The 19,379-nt window shown below is 38.2% G+C and overlaps 3 protein-coding genes across 6 annotated transcripts in view; 1 reads left to right on the top strand and 2 right to left on the bottom strand.

Moving 5' to 3' along the window:
• NF1 (neurofibromin 1) overlaps positions 1-19,379 on the top strand; it is a 101,854-nt gene that overhangs the window by 63,492 nt on the left and 18,983 nt on the right. For 3 of the 4 annotated variants that reach the window (XM_054847340.1, XM_054847339.1, XM_054847341.1), the window contains 12 exons: positions 9,848-10,280; positions 10,521-10,861; positions 11,609-11,811; positions 12,860-13,053; positions 14,581-14,721; positions 14,953-15,232; positions 16,396-16,610; positions 16,820-16,881; positions 17,008-17,122; positions 17,812-17,913; positions 18,863-19,003; positions 19,114-19,240. In XM_054847340.1, coding sequence (XP_054703315.1) covers positions 9,848-10,280; positions 10,521-10,861; positions 11,609-11,811; positions 12,860-13,053; positions 14,581-14,721; positions 14,953-15,232; positions 16,396-16,610; positions 16,820-16,881; positions 17,008-17,122; positions 17,812-17,913; positions 18,863-19,003; positions 19,114-19,240 — 2,354 coding nt within the window. Of the gene's footprint in view, positions 1-9,847; positions 10,281-10,520; positions 10,862-11,608; positions 11,812-12,859; positions 13,054-14,580; positions 14,722-14,952; positions 15,233-16,395; positions 16,611-16,819; positions 16,882-17,007; positions 17,123-17,811; positions 17,914-18,862; positions 19,004-19,113; positions 19,241-19,379 lie in introns of those variants that run through there. The other variant, XM_054847342.1, reaches the window with a different exon arrangement.
• On the bottom strand, positions 92-1,387 carry EVI2B (ecotropic viral integration site 2B). The gene has a single exon (XM_054847390.1). It carries the CDS (start codon positions 1,385-1,387, stop codon positions 536-538), a length of 852 nt encoding a protein of 283 aa, XP_054703365.1. The 3' UTR covers positions 92-535.
• On the bottom strand, positions 4,915-8,636 carry EVI2A (ecotropic viral integration site 2A). The gene is made up of 2 exons (XM_054847391.1): positions 8,457-8,636; positions 4,915-6,314 (listed from the first exon to the last, which is right to left on the bottom strand). The coding sequence occupies exon 2, from the start codon at positions 6,296-6,298 to the stop codon at positions 5,534-5,536; it is 765 nt and encodes a 254-aa protein (XP_054703366.1). The 5' UTR covers positions 6,299-6,314; positions 8,457-8,636; the 3' UTR covers positions 4,915-5,533.

Here is a 19,379-nt window from a genome sequence, read left to right as displayed (position 1 = left end):
GTACGTGTGTCGAGGCATTTAGACCTTGTTTTGTATTCGAAGCTTCGTATCTAAGCAAATACTCAGTTATGCTTTAAGTAACCAAAACATCTTGGAATTAGAAAGCTTTATTAAAATTAACTTGAATTCATTGCATTCACTTACACAGCCTAGTAGAACAAACAAATTTTAGAAGCTCAAAGTACCTCTAAAGCTGTACTGTTTCTTGAAAGCTTCAAGTCTCTGTGCATGTTACATACATGTCTATCCTGACACACAAAGGCATGCATACTCTGTTTTCTGTAGTCTCCATAATCTGGAATCACTAGTTATGGACGAATAGTGGGCACAATCCATGTTGTGTTTTGAAATGATTTGCTTCAGGCAGAAGCAGCTTGTTCTGTTTTGTGAAAGCTGAAGTTAAGAAACAAAGGGGAAATGCCCGTGCTGTGGTCTCACTGTTTTTGCCTGCATCAACTTCTCCTTTTTTTTAGTTCTTTGAAGAATACTTCATTTAAGAAAAATGTGAAGTATGCTGGAAATCAATTTTGGCAGTCTACAGAGGGTGTTCTGGCTGCAGCAGGTGGGGCAGTGGTTCGTGAACCTCTTGGATAAGTAACTCGGGCGGTGGGGGAAATTGTTCCTCTGTTCCTGAGGGAAAGTCCTGGCACTTGCCGAGATCTGAACTGTGATCCTCAGTTGGTTCCCTGAGCCAGTCAGGTGGAGGTGGCAGATCTGGGGATTCGGGGGAAGCCGCTGGGTGAGGACAGCTTGCTACCTCTGAGGTGGGAGCTGGAGGTGCAGCTCTGTTGGGAAGCGAAACGCTGGCTGCAGGGCTGTCTTCTGCTGGCAGAGGCAGTTGGCTGTTCGCATTACTGGTGGTGCAGCTGGATGGTTTCTCTGACGCAGCGGGGTTGTGCGGTAAGCTTGTGTCTTGTTGCAATTTCCAAGGCAACATAAATAAAACTGATGAACGTTTGGTAGCCTGGTCAGAGTCCATAAAGACATCTGGTGTATCTCCATCGGAAAATGGAGAACGACCTGCCCAATTTGAATCAACTAGAACTGGCCTCCTGCAGCATTTCCACAGAAGAATTATAATAATAGCCATTATCATACTAATCAAAATGATGCCAATTATCAGTGCTGCTATCCAGCTTCCATTGCTAGGTTCTGCATGTGCTTTGGGGAACCAAGGTGATGTCGTAACAGTCAGTGCTGGTCCAGATTTGTGCAAACTGAGTCCAGTTGCTTGCAGTTGATACAGAGGAGCTTTGTCTTCCCTTGGACTCCTGATACTGGTGTATGCATTTCTTCTATTCATGGGAACGTCTTGGGGTATTGCTGTAGAAAGTGATTTCCAGATTTCGCCACAGAAGAGAAACAGTATTACTTGCTTGCTGGCCATTTTCCTGCAGCCTCTTTAAATAGGTCTTCTCCTGTAGCAGAAAGGAAAGAGAACACCTTAACTCGAAAACTGCGTTTGTCTGGTGTCAGTAAAGTGTAACTCTACAACAATTTTATGTTAATACTTTAAAATTTCATGTCTGTTTCTATTTGCATAATCAGCAGGTTTGTCACTGACTTTACAAACAGGCAGATTTTCAACATTATTGATCATTGTAATTGAGCGATGTTGTTGAAGAGAATGTCTTTATTACCTTTTTCACTTTATCAGAAAAAGGCATCAGCAGAGAAGTCCTAAGAGTGTTTCAAAATAACAACATTTATCAATCATGTAAATGGTTGTGGACCTGGAACAAAATATGAAACACTCGCAGCAGTATTGACAAACAGGATTGTCACGAGTAAAGAAAATTGTCGTTTTGCTGGATATAAGCTGAGTCCTAAGTAAAAGGTTCTTTACTGTTCTCTTAAACTTTGACTTCCTGTTCTTGCCTCTCTTCAGCGATTAAGGGTAGAGCGTAATAATCTTTAAAAAGTTTCCGAATACTGATGCTGTAATGGCATTCTAATGTTAAACTTTTTATAAATGAATTCCTGCATGTGGAACACTTTTTGTAATGAAGGAGGTTGTGTTAATGTTAAGTTGTTGGCATGACACAGATTCCCCCCCCCCCGTACTGTTTAAAGTTCAGATCTCTGAGTGTCTCTGTATGAAACAAATCATAAAATACATCCACGACGTAGCCGTTTTATATCTGAAGTTACTTCTGTGCAATTGGCACTAATTTATTAGTTACTATAATGCTAGTCATGAGAAGGTGTTCCTGGGAAATCAATATGCATAAATCTTTGTGGGTTTACAAATATGCAATATGCAACAGTGCAAACACCTATGAGTTAGTAAATCAATGCTTCTGAAAAACATTATGATCTAAACTTGGTAAGGTAAAAATGATTCAACTTAATTTTCTTCTGCTCCATTCTTTTCAAAATATAGTCAAATAATACTTGCATGTAGAGGTCATGATAATTCATAGTAACAACATCAAAGAACATGGGTTTGAAACCCTAATACTGTGATAATCCAGACATTCAACAAGAGCTTTGAATACACCCCAAAGTCAGGACATACACAGTGCAGTTCCATGTCAGACCAAATAATACAAATATTAAGCCTTTCCATCTTGAAGTTGATTCTTACCTGCACATTTATCTTCTGTCAAGCAAGCATCGTCTTATTTTTTGTTGGAAGCCTTGGGAAAACAGACGGTGTGCTGAAAGTCAAGCAGCTTAAAATGGCTCATTTCAGGTTGCAGCAGCTTTCTGCAGCTGAAGAGGAAGTGTACCAACACTTGCTGCAGGAAGTGTCCCCAGTGGGGAGATTACAAAGAGCCTTATCTCAGAGTTTGCCACCTTTATGAACAAACTTTTCAGCTCTGTTGTTTTTATAAAACTAAAATATTTAAATGTGTGTGGCTTTTGTCTGGTATGTGCATATTGTGTAGAAATTCATAAATACTTGTTTGTCTGTCTTTGTTGGAAATAGATATAGTTATTTCTGTGGAGTCAAAAATTATGCAAGTTTGGATTGGATTTGAATCTTACTGGTTTAATTTCAGTGGTGGGTTTGGTGTGCTGACATGATTCTTAGTGGGAAGGCAACTTTGGGTTCATTGCAGTGAGTCATGGAAAGCTTTATTATCACAGGATGCTGGCTTGCTTATGCATTTTCATTTATGTAGTTGCATTAAAAGGCAGATAACTACAGATTTCACCTTTCTCCTGCCCCCTACTCTCCATGTTACTCTTCTGTCTGGACAACTTTGGTACCTGCTGCCATCATTAATGCGGGGCTGTGCTCTCTTTCTTTTGTCTCCTTGAGCGTTTTTGCCCAGAAAGGTTGCCTGGCAAAAAGAAACCCACACAAATACGTCCTCGTGGCATTTTGCAAGCGTTTTCTGCCAGTGCCAAGTAGCTACTGCCAGATCCTTCTGCAGCTTCTTCATCTCCTCCTGCTTTTCCTGTTGTGCCTCTCTTCTGATTGCACTAGTTCTCTTTTTCAGACTCTCCCTCCTCCTGCAGCAAACACAAATCCTGATGCTGTACTCACATTATAACTCATAGTTTCTTGTCAGATTCCTTCATCTCATCCCCTCATCTCTTCAACCCTCCTAGTCTCCACCTATCTTTTGCCACAGTCCCACCTCATTGATAGTTCTTTTCCTTCCACTGATGTGACTGTGATTCTTTCCTTTTTTGCCTGCTTTTTTTTCATGGCACTGCTGGTTCACCCCTTTAATCTGCTGCCTACTAACAGCTTCCTGTGCTCCTGCATGCAGGCTGGCTAGGTCTCTTACAGATTCATTCTCTTGTTGTAGTTCTGTTGCCTTCCTAGCTGTGAGCAGTTTTACACCAGGTTAAGTTCCCACATTTGCTATCTCAGATTCTTTTTTTAGTCCTTGCGTAGCCTCTGCTGTTGCCTCATGTTCTCATGGTCATTGTGGGGAAGGAGACGGTGACTGCAATGCAGCATCCCCCAACCCTGCCCTTCAGCTCTCTTTCTGTCACCAGTGTGAGATGTTCTCAGTTCATCTCCTCAAAGTACTAGGTTGTCATCACCGATCTGTCACAGTTTGCCCTTATTCTTCTGGCCCTTCTCCTCATGTTTTAGAAATGCCTGACTTAGTCCCCTGTCCTCCCATTCTACTTGTGTGTTGTGCCTCTTCCCTTTGAGCTCTAAGATCTGAATATGTGGTTTATGGCAGATTCATTGGAATTTTCCCTGTAGCTGGGTTGGGTTTTTTTCATTTCCATATCCAATTAACTTATTTTCTAATGACTCCCAGTTCTGGGCCAAGCTTGCAAACTCCTTCCAATTTTATCTTCCTTACTACACAAACCACCTTTGACACAGGCAGTTGCATTTTTTGGAGATCTTGCTTCCATGATACTGTAGTCTTGCTTCTCTCTTGCTTCTTTACCTGACCTTTCAGCAAAGTGTATGGGTGATGTAATGGAAGGTGAATTGGGGATTCAGTCTTACATTCTGATTCTTTCAAACTTGTACAACCATCTCTTGTGTCAGAAATGTTTATTACAGACGCACAGGATATTTAGAACTTTGTTGCTATGCAGTTTTAGCACTAGTAACCGTGGTGCAACAGATCATCTTTAACCCAAGAAAAACTTTAACCCAAGAAGCCTGTGAAAAACTTCTCACGTTTCCTTAAAATCACAAAGCTCTGCTGTAGTGAGACCAGACACAGACATCTCCTCAGAAATACGAGAAAATCAGGTCTCTCTGAAAATAAACTAAAAGTTGTGGTGGTTTTGAAGAAATGTTTGGCGTGTTCTAACTGGTTGTGTTAGGACAAAGTGGTGTGTGTTTCCATGATGCAAGAAATCCCAGCTAGTCATCAGAGAAGACCTTTTCTGACCTTCAGCAAATGTTATAGGAATATAATATTCCAAAATGCCTTGTGTAATATTTTTGTAATATTTTGACTTGGAGAAGCAGTATCACATAAGTTATTTAAAAACTGATGTTGCTAGTTTATTGGAGATAACAAATTGAAATAGTTCTCATATTCTAACATATAATACAAACTTCATATATTCATACACAAAGTCAAAACACAATAAATATAATTCAAATCTCAATCTATTTCAAAAGCAATTAAGCTGGTTTAAGAAGTTTTTGATTGAAAAACCTGAAAGCATTTTGAGAAGGACAATTCAGTAATTGCATCAAAGTTGTGACCGAATTATGATTTTCTTGAAAAAGCAATTTGGTGATTCCTGTGTAGCACCTTATCATATATTTATTAGAGTAACAGTCCTTTCATTTTTTTCCCCTAATGATGTTAGAGAATGGGCAGACTTCTGTCCTTTTGTTTTATCCTATCATCATAATTTCTGGTCAAAGGAGTAAGTCTGGTCTTGACAGTATTTATAGAAAGCTAACACAACCTTATTTCCTCCTAGATCTACAAGTTACTACAGCATTCCCACTATCATAAAAGCAAAACCCCTAAGATCTGAATGTAGCTTTCCTGTGTTAAAATAATGTTGTTACTTGAAAGCTAAGTTTTTGCCTTATATTAATGATGTAAAAAAGGCAAAAGATGAGTTTTTACCTGAGTAAGAATTAAATCTCAACTACAAAATTGGTTAAAATGGGTTTGTGTGACTTTGATGGTTCTTGATTTTCCTGTTCATTATCTGTTTCTTTCATGAGTTTCTCGGTAGTTTCATCTTTGGTTTTCCTTTGGAGGGCAGCATCTCTCTCTGATATTAAGTCCTGCATTATCAAGTCAGTTCCCGTTGTCTCCTTAGGCATCCTCTGCCATGTTCCTGCTGCAGTTGGCCATAAACTGTTAGTCGCCAGAACGTCACCATTGCTCCTGGGCCTACGTTTTCCTTGCTTAGTTTTTTTGAGATATGACATTTTGTTTGCTATTACGACTGTCGACAGAAATAAGAAGGTGCAGATAAGCACGAGTACTGCTATTATAATGAAGCAAATCAGTATAAGAGACTTACTGTCTTCACATGTTTCTTTTGTCATTGTACTCTTGGGTTTGCTGCTATTCCTAGGTCCTTCTGTGGCCGAAACAGCACTTCTGGCAGGGGAAGATGTTGAATTTTGGGCCATTGTTGAAGATGAGGATTGCAGGGTAGTTGTCTGTGTTTCAAAAGTTGTTGTTTTGCTGCTGAAATCGATGCTCGGAGGAGAATTTGTATTGGCTTCTGTTGTGTTCTGGCTGCCGCTTAGGTTTTGACTCATAGGGTTCTGGGTTTCACTTATAACCCTAGGATAATCGGTATGGTTTGCACTTGTTTGCCAACACAAAGAAAAGATTATCACGACAGGGAAGGCGAAGCGTGGTATACTATGTGTCTTTGTCTTCATCTTCCTATCTAGTCACCTGCAAAAGTACAAATCATGGTATTAGTTTAGCAAATGTTGGTTCTTAGAGGTTTGAATCGGACTTCTCGGGGACTAGTAGGCAGCAGCCTTTTTGATGAAGATGATGTGACTTGACCTCATTTTTAGTGGATGTAGGAGGAAGAGTTGGAATTCTGAAAGAATAGGTTGTCTCAAACTTCTGACAGTTTGAGGTGTATAGCAAATGTATGAAGATTAAAAAGCGTGGAGCAAAGAGAAAGGAAAATGTCTCCTAAGTACTCAGTGGTGTAGAGGCAGGCTGCTCCGCTTTAAAGCTGGCCATATTACAACTTTAACTTTCACTTCTGCTTTTACACAGTGAAAGGAGAAACACATGTAAAGTTTAGCAATTATTCCTCCTTCCTTTACTGTATTCCCCTGAATGTGGGAATGGTAACCATGCTTGTGAAGACGGTCAGGTGAAAAACTTTCATCCAAAATGTTCCTGGAGGGGACAGCAGTAACTTATTTTAATTTTTTATGTTTCTTAGCACAGCTGTCTGGAGTATTTCATAAATGCCTAGGGAAATTTTTGTTCACTGATTTTTCTACTTTATTGTTTAAAAGGCTATTTATCACAAATGTACTTCTCACAAATTTTTCTCACAAACGTGCTGCAGATTGTGACATTTTCTTTAAAACGCTTGAGATAATTATGCAAATGGTATTAGCATTAGTATGTTCTGTTTCACCTTTGTGTAGTATTCAAATTTGTACCTATTGAATTTGTCTGGAGGCAGGAAACTGTTCTTTGGTCAGTCTGATACTAAGATAAGAACCACAAAATAAAGTGGTAAATCAGACAAACAGTGAACCACCTCATTGCTGCCGCTTCATCCAGTTTGCATGGGTGAGACTTGCTCAGACCTTAAGGCTTGTTGTCCCATCCAGCGTCTCTCACCTGTCTCTATTAACAAGATATGTCTAAGGTGAAAAGCTTTCCTTTGAACGTTACAGATTACATTTGGTTCAATTTATAATACCATAGAGAATGACCAAAAGTAACAGTGCTGCTTTTATAAATACATTTGTTCTTGAAGCTATTACTTGAGAGGTAACAAAGCATGTCTGCGTGTTTGTAAGATTAGGCAATTTTGAAATATTCCACGCAATGTTCACTTATATCATAGTTAAAAGTTAGCATGCCTACCAAAGAACTTAATATATTCACTCCCAAAAATCAGAGGGGTGAACTTGCCTATCTTGCAAAATCCTTCATATTGCTGAAGTCCTCCAGGAAAATGGAAAGTGGTATGCCTGGTACGTAACCAGGGAACAAACTACGGCCGTCTCTCCTACATGACAGAGGAGCAGCAACAGATATATGTATCGTTTACTTTGCAATTCACCCATAACAAAAAAATCGACTCCATTCTGACATGAATCCTTGTTGTTAAGTTTGAACTAGAAACCATCTTAATCAACTACAGCTCAGGTAGTTTTTATCTTTATCATATAAACATTGCCTGGAGGATGCCTTGTAGCATACTTTAAGAAGGGGAAAAAAGCAAAACCAGCAAAGCCTCTTTTTTTTTTTTTTTTTTTAACAACATTTCACATGAATTTGCTGCATGATGTGCAGAACTGGGATGTGTTTGCCAGTACAGATATACTCCAACATTTAACATCACTGTCTCAGATTTGCAACTCTCTGCCTACTCCCTCCAAGTGTACAGTAAGTCCAGTCTTAGTTGTATCCTTCTAGACGAGATATGCTTTTCTTAACATCAGGGTTTTTTTAAGGGCTTCACTTAAAATCATGAGAGCAAAGGAACTGATCATTAAAGAGATGTTTTTTTCTTTTTAGTTCGACCCTTTGTGCCTGGGCAGTGATAAGGTCTTCCATCAGTATGCAGTAAGGTCTGCAATGCATAGGAACAACAGAGCTGAGTAGTGACTGTCACTGTCAGCTCTTTGGAGTCTGATTTTGAATGACCTTCAACATTCCTAAAAATAGTTATATCGGCTTCCTTAACTCAGTTAGAGAATAATAGTTTTACAGATTACTACTATTTTTGAGTTACTTGAACCTCTTTAAAAATACTTTTGCATATGATTTTCTACAAAATCTAAGAAACTTTAAAGTGGAACTTAAATTAGGAGAAGGAAAAAGTTTACTTACCTTGCCAAGATGTAGTCAAAAGAAATTTGGTGTTTCAGATACGTAGTCTTTTAACAAGAAGATTTCTTTGTGCGTATATTTGCTCTTAGGATGCAAATGACCATTAAGGTAAAGCAAGTAGATTTAGACAACGCTGGTGTTTTTTAAGCAAATCTGTAACTGAAGTCGTAAGTAGTTTACTCTAAGTGGAGAACTAAAACCACAGTGATGACACGCTTCCTTCTCGTAACAACTATACCATGACACGTTAGAGGAGGGAAAACACCAACTTGCCCAAATTAGCTCTCAGAACAACAGGAAGTAACACGGGGGGAAAAAAAAAGTATCTTTGGCAGACAAATGTTCTGTGTTTAAGAAATTTATCTCCTCAGTTATCCTACGCTCCGGTGGTTTACCTCGCATGTTAGCAAGAGCAGTGTCCCAGTACACTACAACTACAGATGTGCTTACAGTATTTGTGGGCTCTTTCCGTAGCCTGTTGGTTTGCCTTGAAGGAGTTGAGTTAATGCTAGCTTGAAACAATGACAGGTATTTAAAAGTATTTAAAAGTTCACCACCTACTGCTGAGTTGGATTGTTAATAAATTCTTCCTAGCAGAATTTTGTCTGCTGTGCTAACTCTGGAGACTTGGTTGTGGCAGATTGCTGTCCAGTCCTATAAAATTCAGAGAAACGTTAATCCAGAACAAGAGGTTCTTAATGTATTAATATTATCCGAATGGTTTTCTGGAAAGAGTTATTTTGTAGACAAGTCCTCTGTACCACTCAGAGGACTGACCATTCTTAAAAACACTCCAGGCGTTAGAGTATGCTGCAGTATATAGCAAATTAAATGAGTTTGAGACCCTTTGAAAAAGTTGATATGTGGATGCTTAATTAGTCTTAATTAAGACCTCTGAAATAAAAATATTTTTCCACATATAAAAATAGATATCATTTGAATCTCTAAGGAGGTTAAAAAGTTAGAGGAGCTTACACTTTACTTTTAAAGAAACTCTGAACTCTTTTCATGTAATCCAGATTTGATCCAATTGACGCACTGTTGCTCTCCAGCATGGATTTTATTTTTCCTCCTGTCTGTCTGGAGGTCCCGTGGCTGTGGTAGGTTGCGTGGCACTTCAAAACGACGTTGAGTTAAATCCCAAGTCAAGCTTCTTCATACTGGGCACTAAACTTGGTTGGAGCACGAGCCATGGCAGAGTAGTAACAGATGCCTTCAGGCTGTAGCTGCCAGTCCAGTGTCATTGCTTTGGAGTGATGGTATTTTTAAAACTGCGTGAAAGATCAGTCTGATTCAGTGTAGTAGTAGTAGTATGTGTAGTATGCCGCTCAAATGTTTGTAATGTGGATCTAAAATGCAAACCCAACAACATCTCTCGTGTTTTCTTGCAGATTCAAGACCGGTCAGATCAACGGAGATTTGTTGATATACCATGTGCTACTAACTCTGAAGCCATACTATGCAAAGCCATATGAAATTGTAGTGGACCTCACACACGCTGGCCCTAGTAATCGCTTTAAAACAGACTTTCTTTCTAAATGGTTTGTAGTTTTTCCAGGCTTTGCTTATGAAAATGTCTCAGCAGTTTTTATTTATAACTGTAACTCTTGGGTCAGAGAATACACCAAATACCATGAAAGGCTCTTGACAGGTTTGAAAGGAAGCAAAAGGCTTATTTTCATAGACTCTCCAGGGAAGCTGGCAGAGCACATTGAACACGACCAGCAGAAACTCCCAGCAGCTACCTTGGCTTTGGAGGAGGACTTGAAAGTATTTCACAATGCTCTCAAACTGGCTCATAAAGACACCAAAGTTTCTATTAAAGTAAGTCCTTTTAATGCTGTTCCTAGTGAATTGTTGCATTTTTATAAGGATTTGAATATGATTTTACTGTCTGTTAATTCTCCTCTCCTGTCTTGAGCAGAAATCACAACTTATTAGTGTGCCTCTTTAGGAAGTATGAAATTTCCTACATTTATCTCTCTAAAATTAGAAGAGTTAGACTTTTCTATCTTTGTATTGTTAAGAATAGGTGCTGAACCATTTTTCTGTTCTCTTTCTAAGGTTGGGTCAACAGCTGTGCAGGTGACGTCAGCAGAACGAACAAGAGTCCTGGGACAAACAGTGTTTTTAAATGATATATACTATGCCTCTGAAATTGAGGAGATATGTCTTGTTGATGAGAACCAGTTTACCTTAACCATTGCCAACCAAGGCACACCACTCACCTTCATGCATCAGGAGTGTGAAGCCATTGTTAGGTCCATCATTCATATACGGACACGGTGGGAGCTGTCACAACCAGACTCCATCCCACAGCACACTAAAATTCGTCCTAAGGATGTCCCTGGAACACTACTGAACATCGCGCTGCTCAACCTGGGAAGCTCAGACCCCAGTTTGCGGTACAGATCTTTTAAATTAATATCAACTTTGGTCAAAAATGTAAATTCTTTCCAAGGTTTTCTTAGTGTTAGCAAATCGCTCTTGAACAAAACAATTTTTCTTCCACCACGGCTCAATGAAAATGTACTTTTTAATATAAAGAAAGATAGGGGTTTCTATAGGTGAAGAAAGGCGTACATGCTGTCAGAGTAACTGAAGATATATAAGAATCTTAATTTCTCTTTATAAGGAGAAACACTTAGGCTTTGCAGTATATGTTTATTAGGTACATTTGATTGTCGTGGTGTTGAAATCCTCGTTTAACACTGTGGGAGCTGTTCCTCTTGGAGCAGGCACTTGGGTCTTGTGAGAAAGGACTACCTCAGAACGGTTACTGGCTCGGCAGCAGCTCCGGCAGTCCTTCTCCCAGCAGCTCAGGTGCACCTGGACGTGTTTAGGATTTCCTGGAACTGAAGGCCTTTCTGAGAAGTCCAGTACAAAGTCCTGCAAGCATACTCTTTAATCACATCCAAAATTGTTTAAAGCAAGTGGAGGAGTAATTTCTTTCATTTCTCCAAGGCACATGTTGTCTCTGAATCTGATCTGGTGCAGGAAAAAAGTTCAGGATTTAAATGTAATCTCTTCTATAACGGTATTGATTTGATTTTTAAAATGTCAGTACTACTACTATGATGCCTTGGTGTAATGCATGTATTTTAAAACGTACAAGAAAACTATTACAAGTCACGTTGCTTGCTTTGTTACAGGTCTGCTGCCTATAATCTCCTATGTGCCTTAACCTGTACATTTAATTTAAAGATTGAGGGCCAGTTACTGGAAACTTCAGGTCTGTGTATTCCTGCCAACAACACGCTATTTATTGTATCTATTAGTAAGACTCTTGCAGCTAATGAACCACACCTTACCTTAGAGTTCTTGGAAGAGTGTATTTCTGGATTTAGCAAATCTAGTAAGTAACACTAGTATTCCTTAATGCTAACCATGCATTTGAAAAGATTTAAGTTGGTAGCTGTCTAGCTTAGTCAATTAAGCTTCCTCATGTTACTAAGTCAGAATAAATTTAAATTGTAAATGCTTCTTAGAGCTGTTTTAGCTGTTTTCAAGATTATCCGTTTACATCTGTTTCTTAATATTCAAGTTGTGTAACACTCTGAAGCCAGGCAGTTTCACAAACTGGAATGGCATCTTTTGGAGCAAACCCATTACTTTTCACATTTGGATGTGCCCTTTCCTTTCTTGTGAAGTAGAAATTTTTTTTTTTTTAAAAGACAACTGCCTTTTAAACTTTGAAATGAATGTCTAGTAAAACTTGTTTTAACATTTGATTAGAGGATTAAGTTCATTCAGAGAGATCACAATACAAGTAATTTGTTTCATTTCACTGTTGATAGTTTGTACAGTCAGTACGTTGGATAGATCCCTATCAGGCTGTTAGTAATTCAACAGAAGTAGAGAATATTGTGGAACAAAAATCAAAATTTGAGGTCCGTGATAGTGAAGGTTTGAACTCTAGAATATACATACGTAGAAGAGTTACAGGGTTGTTTAGTCATATCAGAATTAATCTTTTCAGATTGATTATATCTCTCAATTGTAAATCTGGTTCTGTTGCACTACTTTTGTCACCCCTTTTTTGCAAGCATAATACAGCTCTGACTTTACTGTTGGAAGCTGTTGAGAATACATTCTCAAGATTAAAAAGAAATTATCTTAAGTAGTCCTGCCTAATACTGAATGTACACATCTTTGTCACATCTCTTAATAAGATATTAAAATGTCAACGTCTCCTTGCCAGATTCCCACAGATGTCTCTTGGATGTCATTATTAGAGTATGTTTCGTTTTGAAGCTCGACTGTTTGCCCAGTATTATTTGCTCAGCTCTGATACTAATTATTTTAGGCAATAAAACTGAAAGGAAAAGTGCTCACAAATAATTATTTACTTACAAATAGAGAGCAGTGCTGATTCTGTGTTACAAGGTGAACTTTTATTTCAGGTATTGAACTGAAACATCTTTGTCTGGAGTATATGACTCCCTGGCTGTCCAATCTGGTCCGATTCTGTAAACACAATGATGATGCTAAGCGCCAGCGAGTCACTGCTATTCTTGATAAGCTTATAACAATGACGATAAATGAAAAACAGATGTATCCTTCCATTCAAGCTAAGATATGGGGAAGTCTTGGACAGGTACAAATTCTGCATAATTTATTGCAATTTGTTTATAAGCAGATTATAGAGTTTTTAACCTCTTAAATGTTAATGCAGAAGAATAAAGTGGATCTTGACATGACTGAAGTATATTAGCTGTATGGAGAGTAGTGTGCAAGTTCTTCTGAAATTTCTTTTCTGTAAAATACTTGATAAAATCGTTAATGAACTCTGGCTTCTAGGAGTGTGCTACTGGCCCCCACTGAGAGTTGAAAACTAAAAGTCTTTGTTAGTAGTGGTAATTATTTCATCAAACCCCCTGAATGTTCAGGTACTGAATGGAAAGAACAAAGTACCAGCAGCATTCGGAGGTGTATTAGGCACGTAATGTTGAAAGAACTCTTCTTTTTTTCTGTTTGCACTTTTGAAACAGACACAGTTTGATTACAATTAATAGAATAGAAATCGTCCTGTTGATCATTACCTTAACACTTTTAAAATTCTGTCCTCATCCTCCCTGCAAAGTAAATTTTAAAAAAAAAAGCTGATGTCATATATGCCACTCATGAAGGAGGTGTCTAGACAAACGAGACCAGCTTTACTTGCTGTGACCAGGCTTGCTCGCAAGCTTTTTATCAACTTCCTCATTGTCATACTATTTTTATTTTTTTTTTTTTAACTGTCATCCAAACTGATGCAGCCTAGACTCACAAAGCTACTGCTGGAGAATGTGGGAGAACTGTCAAATGGATGCATGAGTGCATTTTCTTGCTTGGTCCAATTGGCTAAAAAAAATTTAAAAAAAATCAATGTATTTTGAAAGCTTAAATCACACCAAGAGCAATATGACTGTTATATGCAGTATGAAAGTCTGTTAACAGGTAAATATGGAGAACACTAAATTAAAAGATTAAATATTCCGCAGCAGTCGGTGGAAATTTTCATTGACGTAGTTGACCCAGGATTTCAACCAATTTTCGTAATATGATGAGAGCTGAATTTGAACCACTACTGAAATAGTGTTAACCTTAGCCTGCATGTTACAGTTAGAGTTGTCTGTGCACTTGGACAGATCTGATTCTTACATGCATATATTAAACGTCTTTCTTTTTTTGTACATGAGAAGAAACTTGTGTTACTTGTAGCTGTATTCATGCGTGGCTAGTGCTCAAAGCAAAATCTTTGACACACAAGAGCTTGCTTATTCCTTGGAAATGTTTCCCCCCACTTCAAATCCAGTTTATTCTTACTAGTTTCAGCATTTTATGAATAGTTATACTTTAAAATGGAAAATAAAATAAAAATAATACAAACTAAATTATGGTCTCTCCACAGTTCTGAAGCTCTTTGATCTGGAGTAAAACCTGATGGAATTAATCTTTATACTTCTAATATTTACATTAGACTTTTTTTTCAAAAGGATAACAAATCACTAAAACTGGTGCTTCAATTGATGATTATACATCTTCACCTAAAAGAAATGAATAATAACTTATTGAAGAGGTGGTTTATGTGGAAAAACAAAGTTAGTCTGACTGATAAAGATTAATTTTTTTTCTCTAACAGATAACAGATCTCCTTGATGTAGTGCTGGACAGTTTCATCAAAACAAGTGCCACAGGGGGCCTGGGATCCATAAAAGCTGAGGTTATGGCAGACACAGCTGTAGCGCTTGCTTCTGGAAATGTAAAGTTGGTTTCGAGCAAAGTGAGTTCCCTCTTTGCCTTAATTTCCTTTTATATAGTAATTTCATCTTATATAATAATGTGACTCTGAGATGCTTTCTGATAACTTGGTACAGGCAATAATGCAAGAAACCATGATAAAATAGGTTCCAAGCAACAGAGTAATTCCAGTGTTAAATTGTACTATGTTTTACTGAATTTTTGAGCTCTGCTCTTAGTTTGAGCAAAACAAAATGGTTGCTGTCTTTTTCAGGTGATTGGAAGGATGTGTAAAATAATTGACAAGACGTGTTTGTCTCCCACTCCTACATTGGAACAGCACCTGATGTGGGATGATATTGCTATTCTAGCACGTTACATGCTGATGCTCTCCTTCAACAACTCTCTGGATGTGGCAGCACATCTCCCCTACCTCTTTCATGTAGTGACTTTATTGGTGGCCACTGGTCCCCTTTCTCTTAGAGCTTCCACGCATGGTCTCGTCATCAACATCATTCATTCTCTTTGCACTTGTTCACAGCTTCACTTTAGTGGTAAGTTCATTGCAGATTTTCAATTAAGCTGATTGCTCCTTAATTGATTTAAGAAATATTTAAGTGGTCTTTCTCTCTTTAAACTATTCTGAGAGTTTGAAAACACCGTATTGTAATTCAGCTTGCATAGAAATCAGAATGAGGATATGATCTACAGTAAATGAGTATGGAATTACAAAATGACTGTCTGGTTTAGAGCAGGTGCATAATGTAAATTGTTCGTATAATGGGGTTTAGAAAAAGAGAAGAAAGTACCAGAAGTTCCTGTAATGCGGAGAAAGGAGAAAATACGTCTGTGCTAAAACTGGTGGATGTGCATCTTTTGAATGATTGCATAACGTAGTAACAAAAATATCAATTACATAAGGGAATTGTGAAACTATACTGTTTAAACAGGTATTTTGCATACTGCTGTATTTTAGCAGTCCTAAAATAATTGGTATTAGCAGATATGCAGCTGTCGTTTCTTACCACAGAAGTACAGTGTAAAACCAGGCTCGATTTTGAGCAGAAAAAATTTAAAAGTTTATGTAACATTGTCTCTTTTTTAAGTATCTGAAAGCTCATTTTATATCTATATATATCAGCAGTGTGAGTGAATACACACATACATATATATGTATAAAGAAAAGCTTTGCTTTGACGCACAGGGAGGAAGACAAGCCTTCCTGCTTAAATAATGAATTCGAAGTACACTGAAATGAAAGTTCAGAATTGTAAAAAATACTCAGTGCTAGTAGCAGGGCCGTCATTTTCTTCTGATATAAATGGCTTTCTTCGTTTTAGTGCCACAGCCAAAACCAGAATTTGATTGCAGTTTAACTTAGAGTACTGTTGGTATGTCGAAGCAGGAACTCTCCAGATTTCCATTTTCTGAACCAAGTTGAGGAGAAGTCTCGCAGAACCACATCTTCAAACAAGTTTTTTTCTACCTGTTTTTAGAATGCATCTTCCTGCTGACTTGTTTCAGCAGTCTACGCAACAGACCGCAGTTCTTGTGACATACTCTGGGAGAAGTAGCAAAGAAAAAGTGTTGGAATGTGCAAAGTGACATATAGGATGATTATCTACTTTTGTATTCATGGGAGGATGAGCCTAAGAGTGTTGAAAATATGGATTGGATTTCAGTGGTTTAAATTTAATATGTACAAATTTTTCAACAGAGGAGACCAAGCAAGTTTTAAGGCTGAGCTTGACTGAGTTCTCTCTGCCCAAATTTTATTTGCTGTTTGGAATCAGCAAAGTGAAATCAGCTGCAGTCATAGCATTCCGATCCAGCTATCGAGACAGGTCGTTTTCACCGGGCTCCTACGAAAGGGAGACTTTCGCACTGACGTCGTTGGAAACTGTTACTGAAGCTTTGCTGGAGATCATGGAGGTATGTGGTTCAAACCAAAAGAAATTATCCATAAGGGAAAACGGCACTGCTTATGCTTTCTATAGGCAAGCAGCGCAGTGAGATGTCCCTCCCGTGATGTGGTAATAAATAGTTAAGTAGCTGACTTCTAAGAGCTAACTGTACATTCTGAATTTTAAAAGGACTTTTTCTTAATGTTGCATGTATTCAAACAATATAATTCTTTTTAGGCTTGTATGAGGGATATTCCAACGTGCAAGTGGCTGGACCAGTGGACTGAACTAGCTCAAAAGTATGTCGTAGATCTCAAAAGATAACCCCTGCCCACCTGTGTAGTACTCTTAGAATACTCAACTTTTCATTACACAGTGTATTTGTTGTATATTTGTTTAATGTAGCGTACTCTGTTTCTTCACAGGTTTGCATTCCAATATAACCCATCCCTGCAGCCCAGAGCCCTTGTTGTCTTTGGCTGTATAAGTAAACGTGTCTCTCACGGACAAATAAAACAAATAATCAGGATTCTTAGCAAGGTAATAGACCCATATACCTTAAATCTATTTGGTGGCAATAAATTTCATCAGTGCTATGATTTCTAGAGTAACAATAGTTTTCAATATTGAGTTTAAAATTTGAGATTCTGAGACTGATCCAGAAGTCAATATTTAAATAAATGAGAAATTTCCTGTTAAGGCATTTAGCTGCATGCACATGATTCACAGCTTCCTTTTTTTTAAAGGAAGTTAGTTATCTAATGTGTTATAAGTAAATACAGTAAAGAGCAGGACATTCATATCAGAAACCTTTGAAACAGACTACCTAGCTTGTTAATGACATCCCGTATTTTCTAAAGAAGGTTGCATTCCATAGCAAGTAAACAGTGTGCTAAATGTTTCCTTTAAGAGTTTAATTAGAGTTTTACGGACTTAAACTTTAATTGAACAGCATCTGAGTTGTACAAGAGCGATTCTCTAATTCTTGCACCTCGTCCTGCACCCTTACTTTTTAATACACATCGTGCAGTCGCTTTCAGCAATACGTGTTATCACTTCTGTGTCAATCTCCATTTGTAAACATCTTTGAGAATTGGTTTAAAATGAGCTCGAGCTTTGTAAACTAATTGAGAGCAACAATTATTGTTTAGAGCTTTGAACTGCTTTTTATAAAGCAAAATCTAATTATAGTTGCATTTTTAATTACTCTTTTTTTTCCCTACAAAAAGGGACTTGAGAGCTGTTTAAAAGGCCCCGATAATTACAATAGCCAAGTTCTAATAGAAGCTACAGTAATAGCACTCACCAAGCTGCAGCCTCTTCTTAATAAGGTAAATAACTGGATTTTTAGAGTAAACAATATATTTTGTAAACGAGCATTATAATTATGGGTAGAAGCTCAAAAATGTGATGGTATCTGCGTGATGGTATCTGAAGTTCACGCTTCACTGCTATGACTCATGCTGGAAAGTACTACATATGGGAAATACGTCAGCTGTTTGCATGTGGGACCTGCGCAAAGGCTGTAGAAATGCTTTAGAATGCACTGTTCTGCTTCATCAAACTGGGCCGAGCCATCCAGGCAAAGGCCGTCACAGCCTGACTGAATTCTTTCCAAAAGATTTTCAGTCTTGGCTTTCACATGTTCGGTTGCTAATATATGCTTTTCAGATCGCGGCTTGTGATAACTGTTCGTCTTACCCAATTTGGTATTAAGTTAGCCACCTGTACGTTACTTTCAAGTTCGTTATTTGATCAGCATACCAATGCGTATGCCATTAAGTGAAGAGCCTCGTGTGTTTACTGTTAGTAAATAAAACTTGTTCCTAGAAAAACCTGCTGCTTAGGAGACCCGGTGCCAATTTCCTGCATGCTTTTTTGATTTGGAGAAGAAATTGCCTGGCCAGTTATATGTGCAGAATTGCAACCCCTTTTCAATGTGTGCTCTCAAATTGATAACAAAGACACATTTCTGTTTAGTGTGGCGTAGGGCAGTATGCATCTGACATTTTCCTCAGCAAGGGAAGGAATATGAGAGAGAAGGAATGGCTTGGGGGGGAAAGACTTGAAATTAATTTACTTTCTATTATTCACCTGCTAAGTACATTAAGACTACAGGTTCATACGAACATCTGTTTTATTGGAATGGACGTGGTTGAGGACAGAACCTGCTACAAGGAGGACAGTAATGCAGATGCCAACCCATCTGTCTGTCCGGTTTGTCTTTCATTTACAGGAGCTGACTTGCAACTGAAATCATGGATCTTTTTTTCCTTCTAGGACTCTCCTATGCACAAGGCTCTCTTTTGGGTAGCCATGGCAGTACTGCAGTTAGATGAAGTAAACTTGTACTCAGCAGGTACGGCACTACTTGAGCAGAATCTGCATACCTTGGATAGCCTTCGAGTATTCAATGATAAGGTAAGCTGACCTCTTAAAGTTAGTGTTGTGTCATTTTTCAAAAAAAAAAAAGGAGATATGTTGAGTAACTTTCGATGAGGTACTCCTGTATTTTATTTTTTCTGGGTCAGAGCCCAGAAGAGGTGTTTATGGAGATCAGGAGGCCACTCGAATGGCACTGCAAGCAGATGGATCATTTTGTTGGACTAAATTTCAACTCCAACTTTAACTTCGCACTAGTGGGACACCTCCTGAAAGGTAAGAATACATATTGCTCTTCATTTTAGATGAACACTCTTAATTCAGAAATAAAAGCAAGTCCTAGGATAAAGGGGAAAAACGGGTGATGGATTTTAAGTAACTTGGATTACAGAATAGATACAGAGTTAAATGTTCT

Source organism: Grus americana, chromosome 19 (assembly GCF_028858705.1).
Source record: "Grus americana isolate bGruAme1 chromosome 19, bGruAme1.mat, whole genome shotgun sequence".
NCBI lineage: Eukaryota > Metazoa > Chordata > Aves > Gruiformes > Gruidae > Grus > Grus americana.
The sequence above is the reverse complement of the archived record's forward strand: the minus strand, read 5'-3'. Positions and strand labels throughout refer to the sequence as shown.

Coding starts and splice junctions, on each gene's coding strand:
- EVI2B (XM_054847390.1), bottom strand. CDS start 1,387: ATGGCCAGCAAGCAAGTAATACTGTTTCTCTTCTGTGGCGAAATCTGG.
- EVI2A (XM_054847391.1), bottom strand. CDS start 6,298: ATGAAGACAAAGACACATAGTATACCACGCTTCGCCTTCCCTGTCGTG.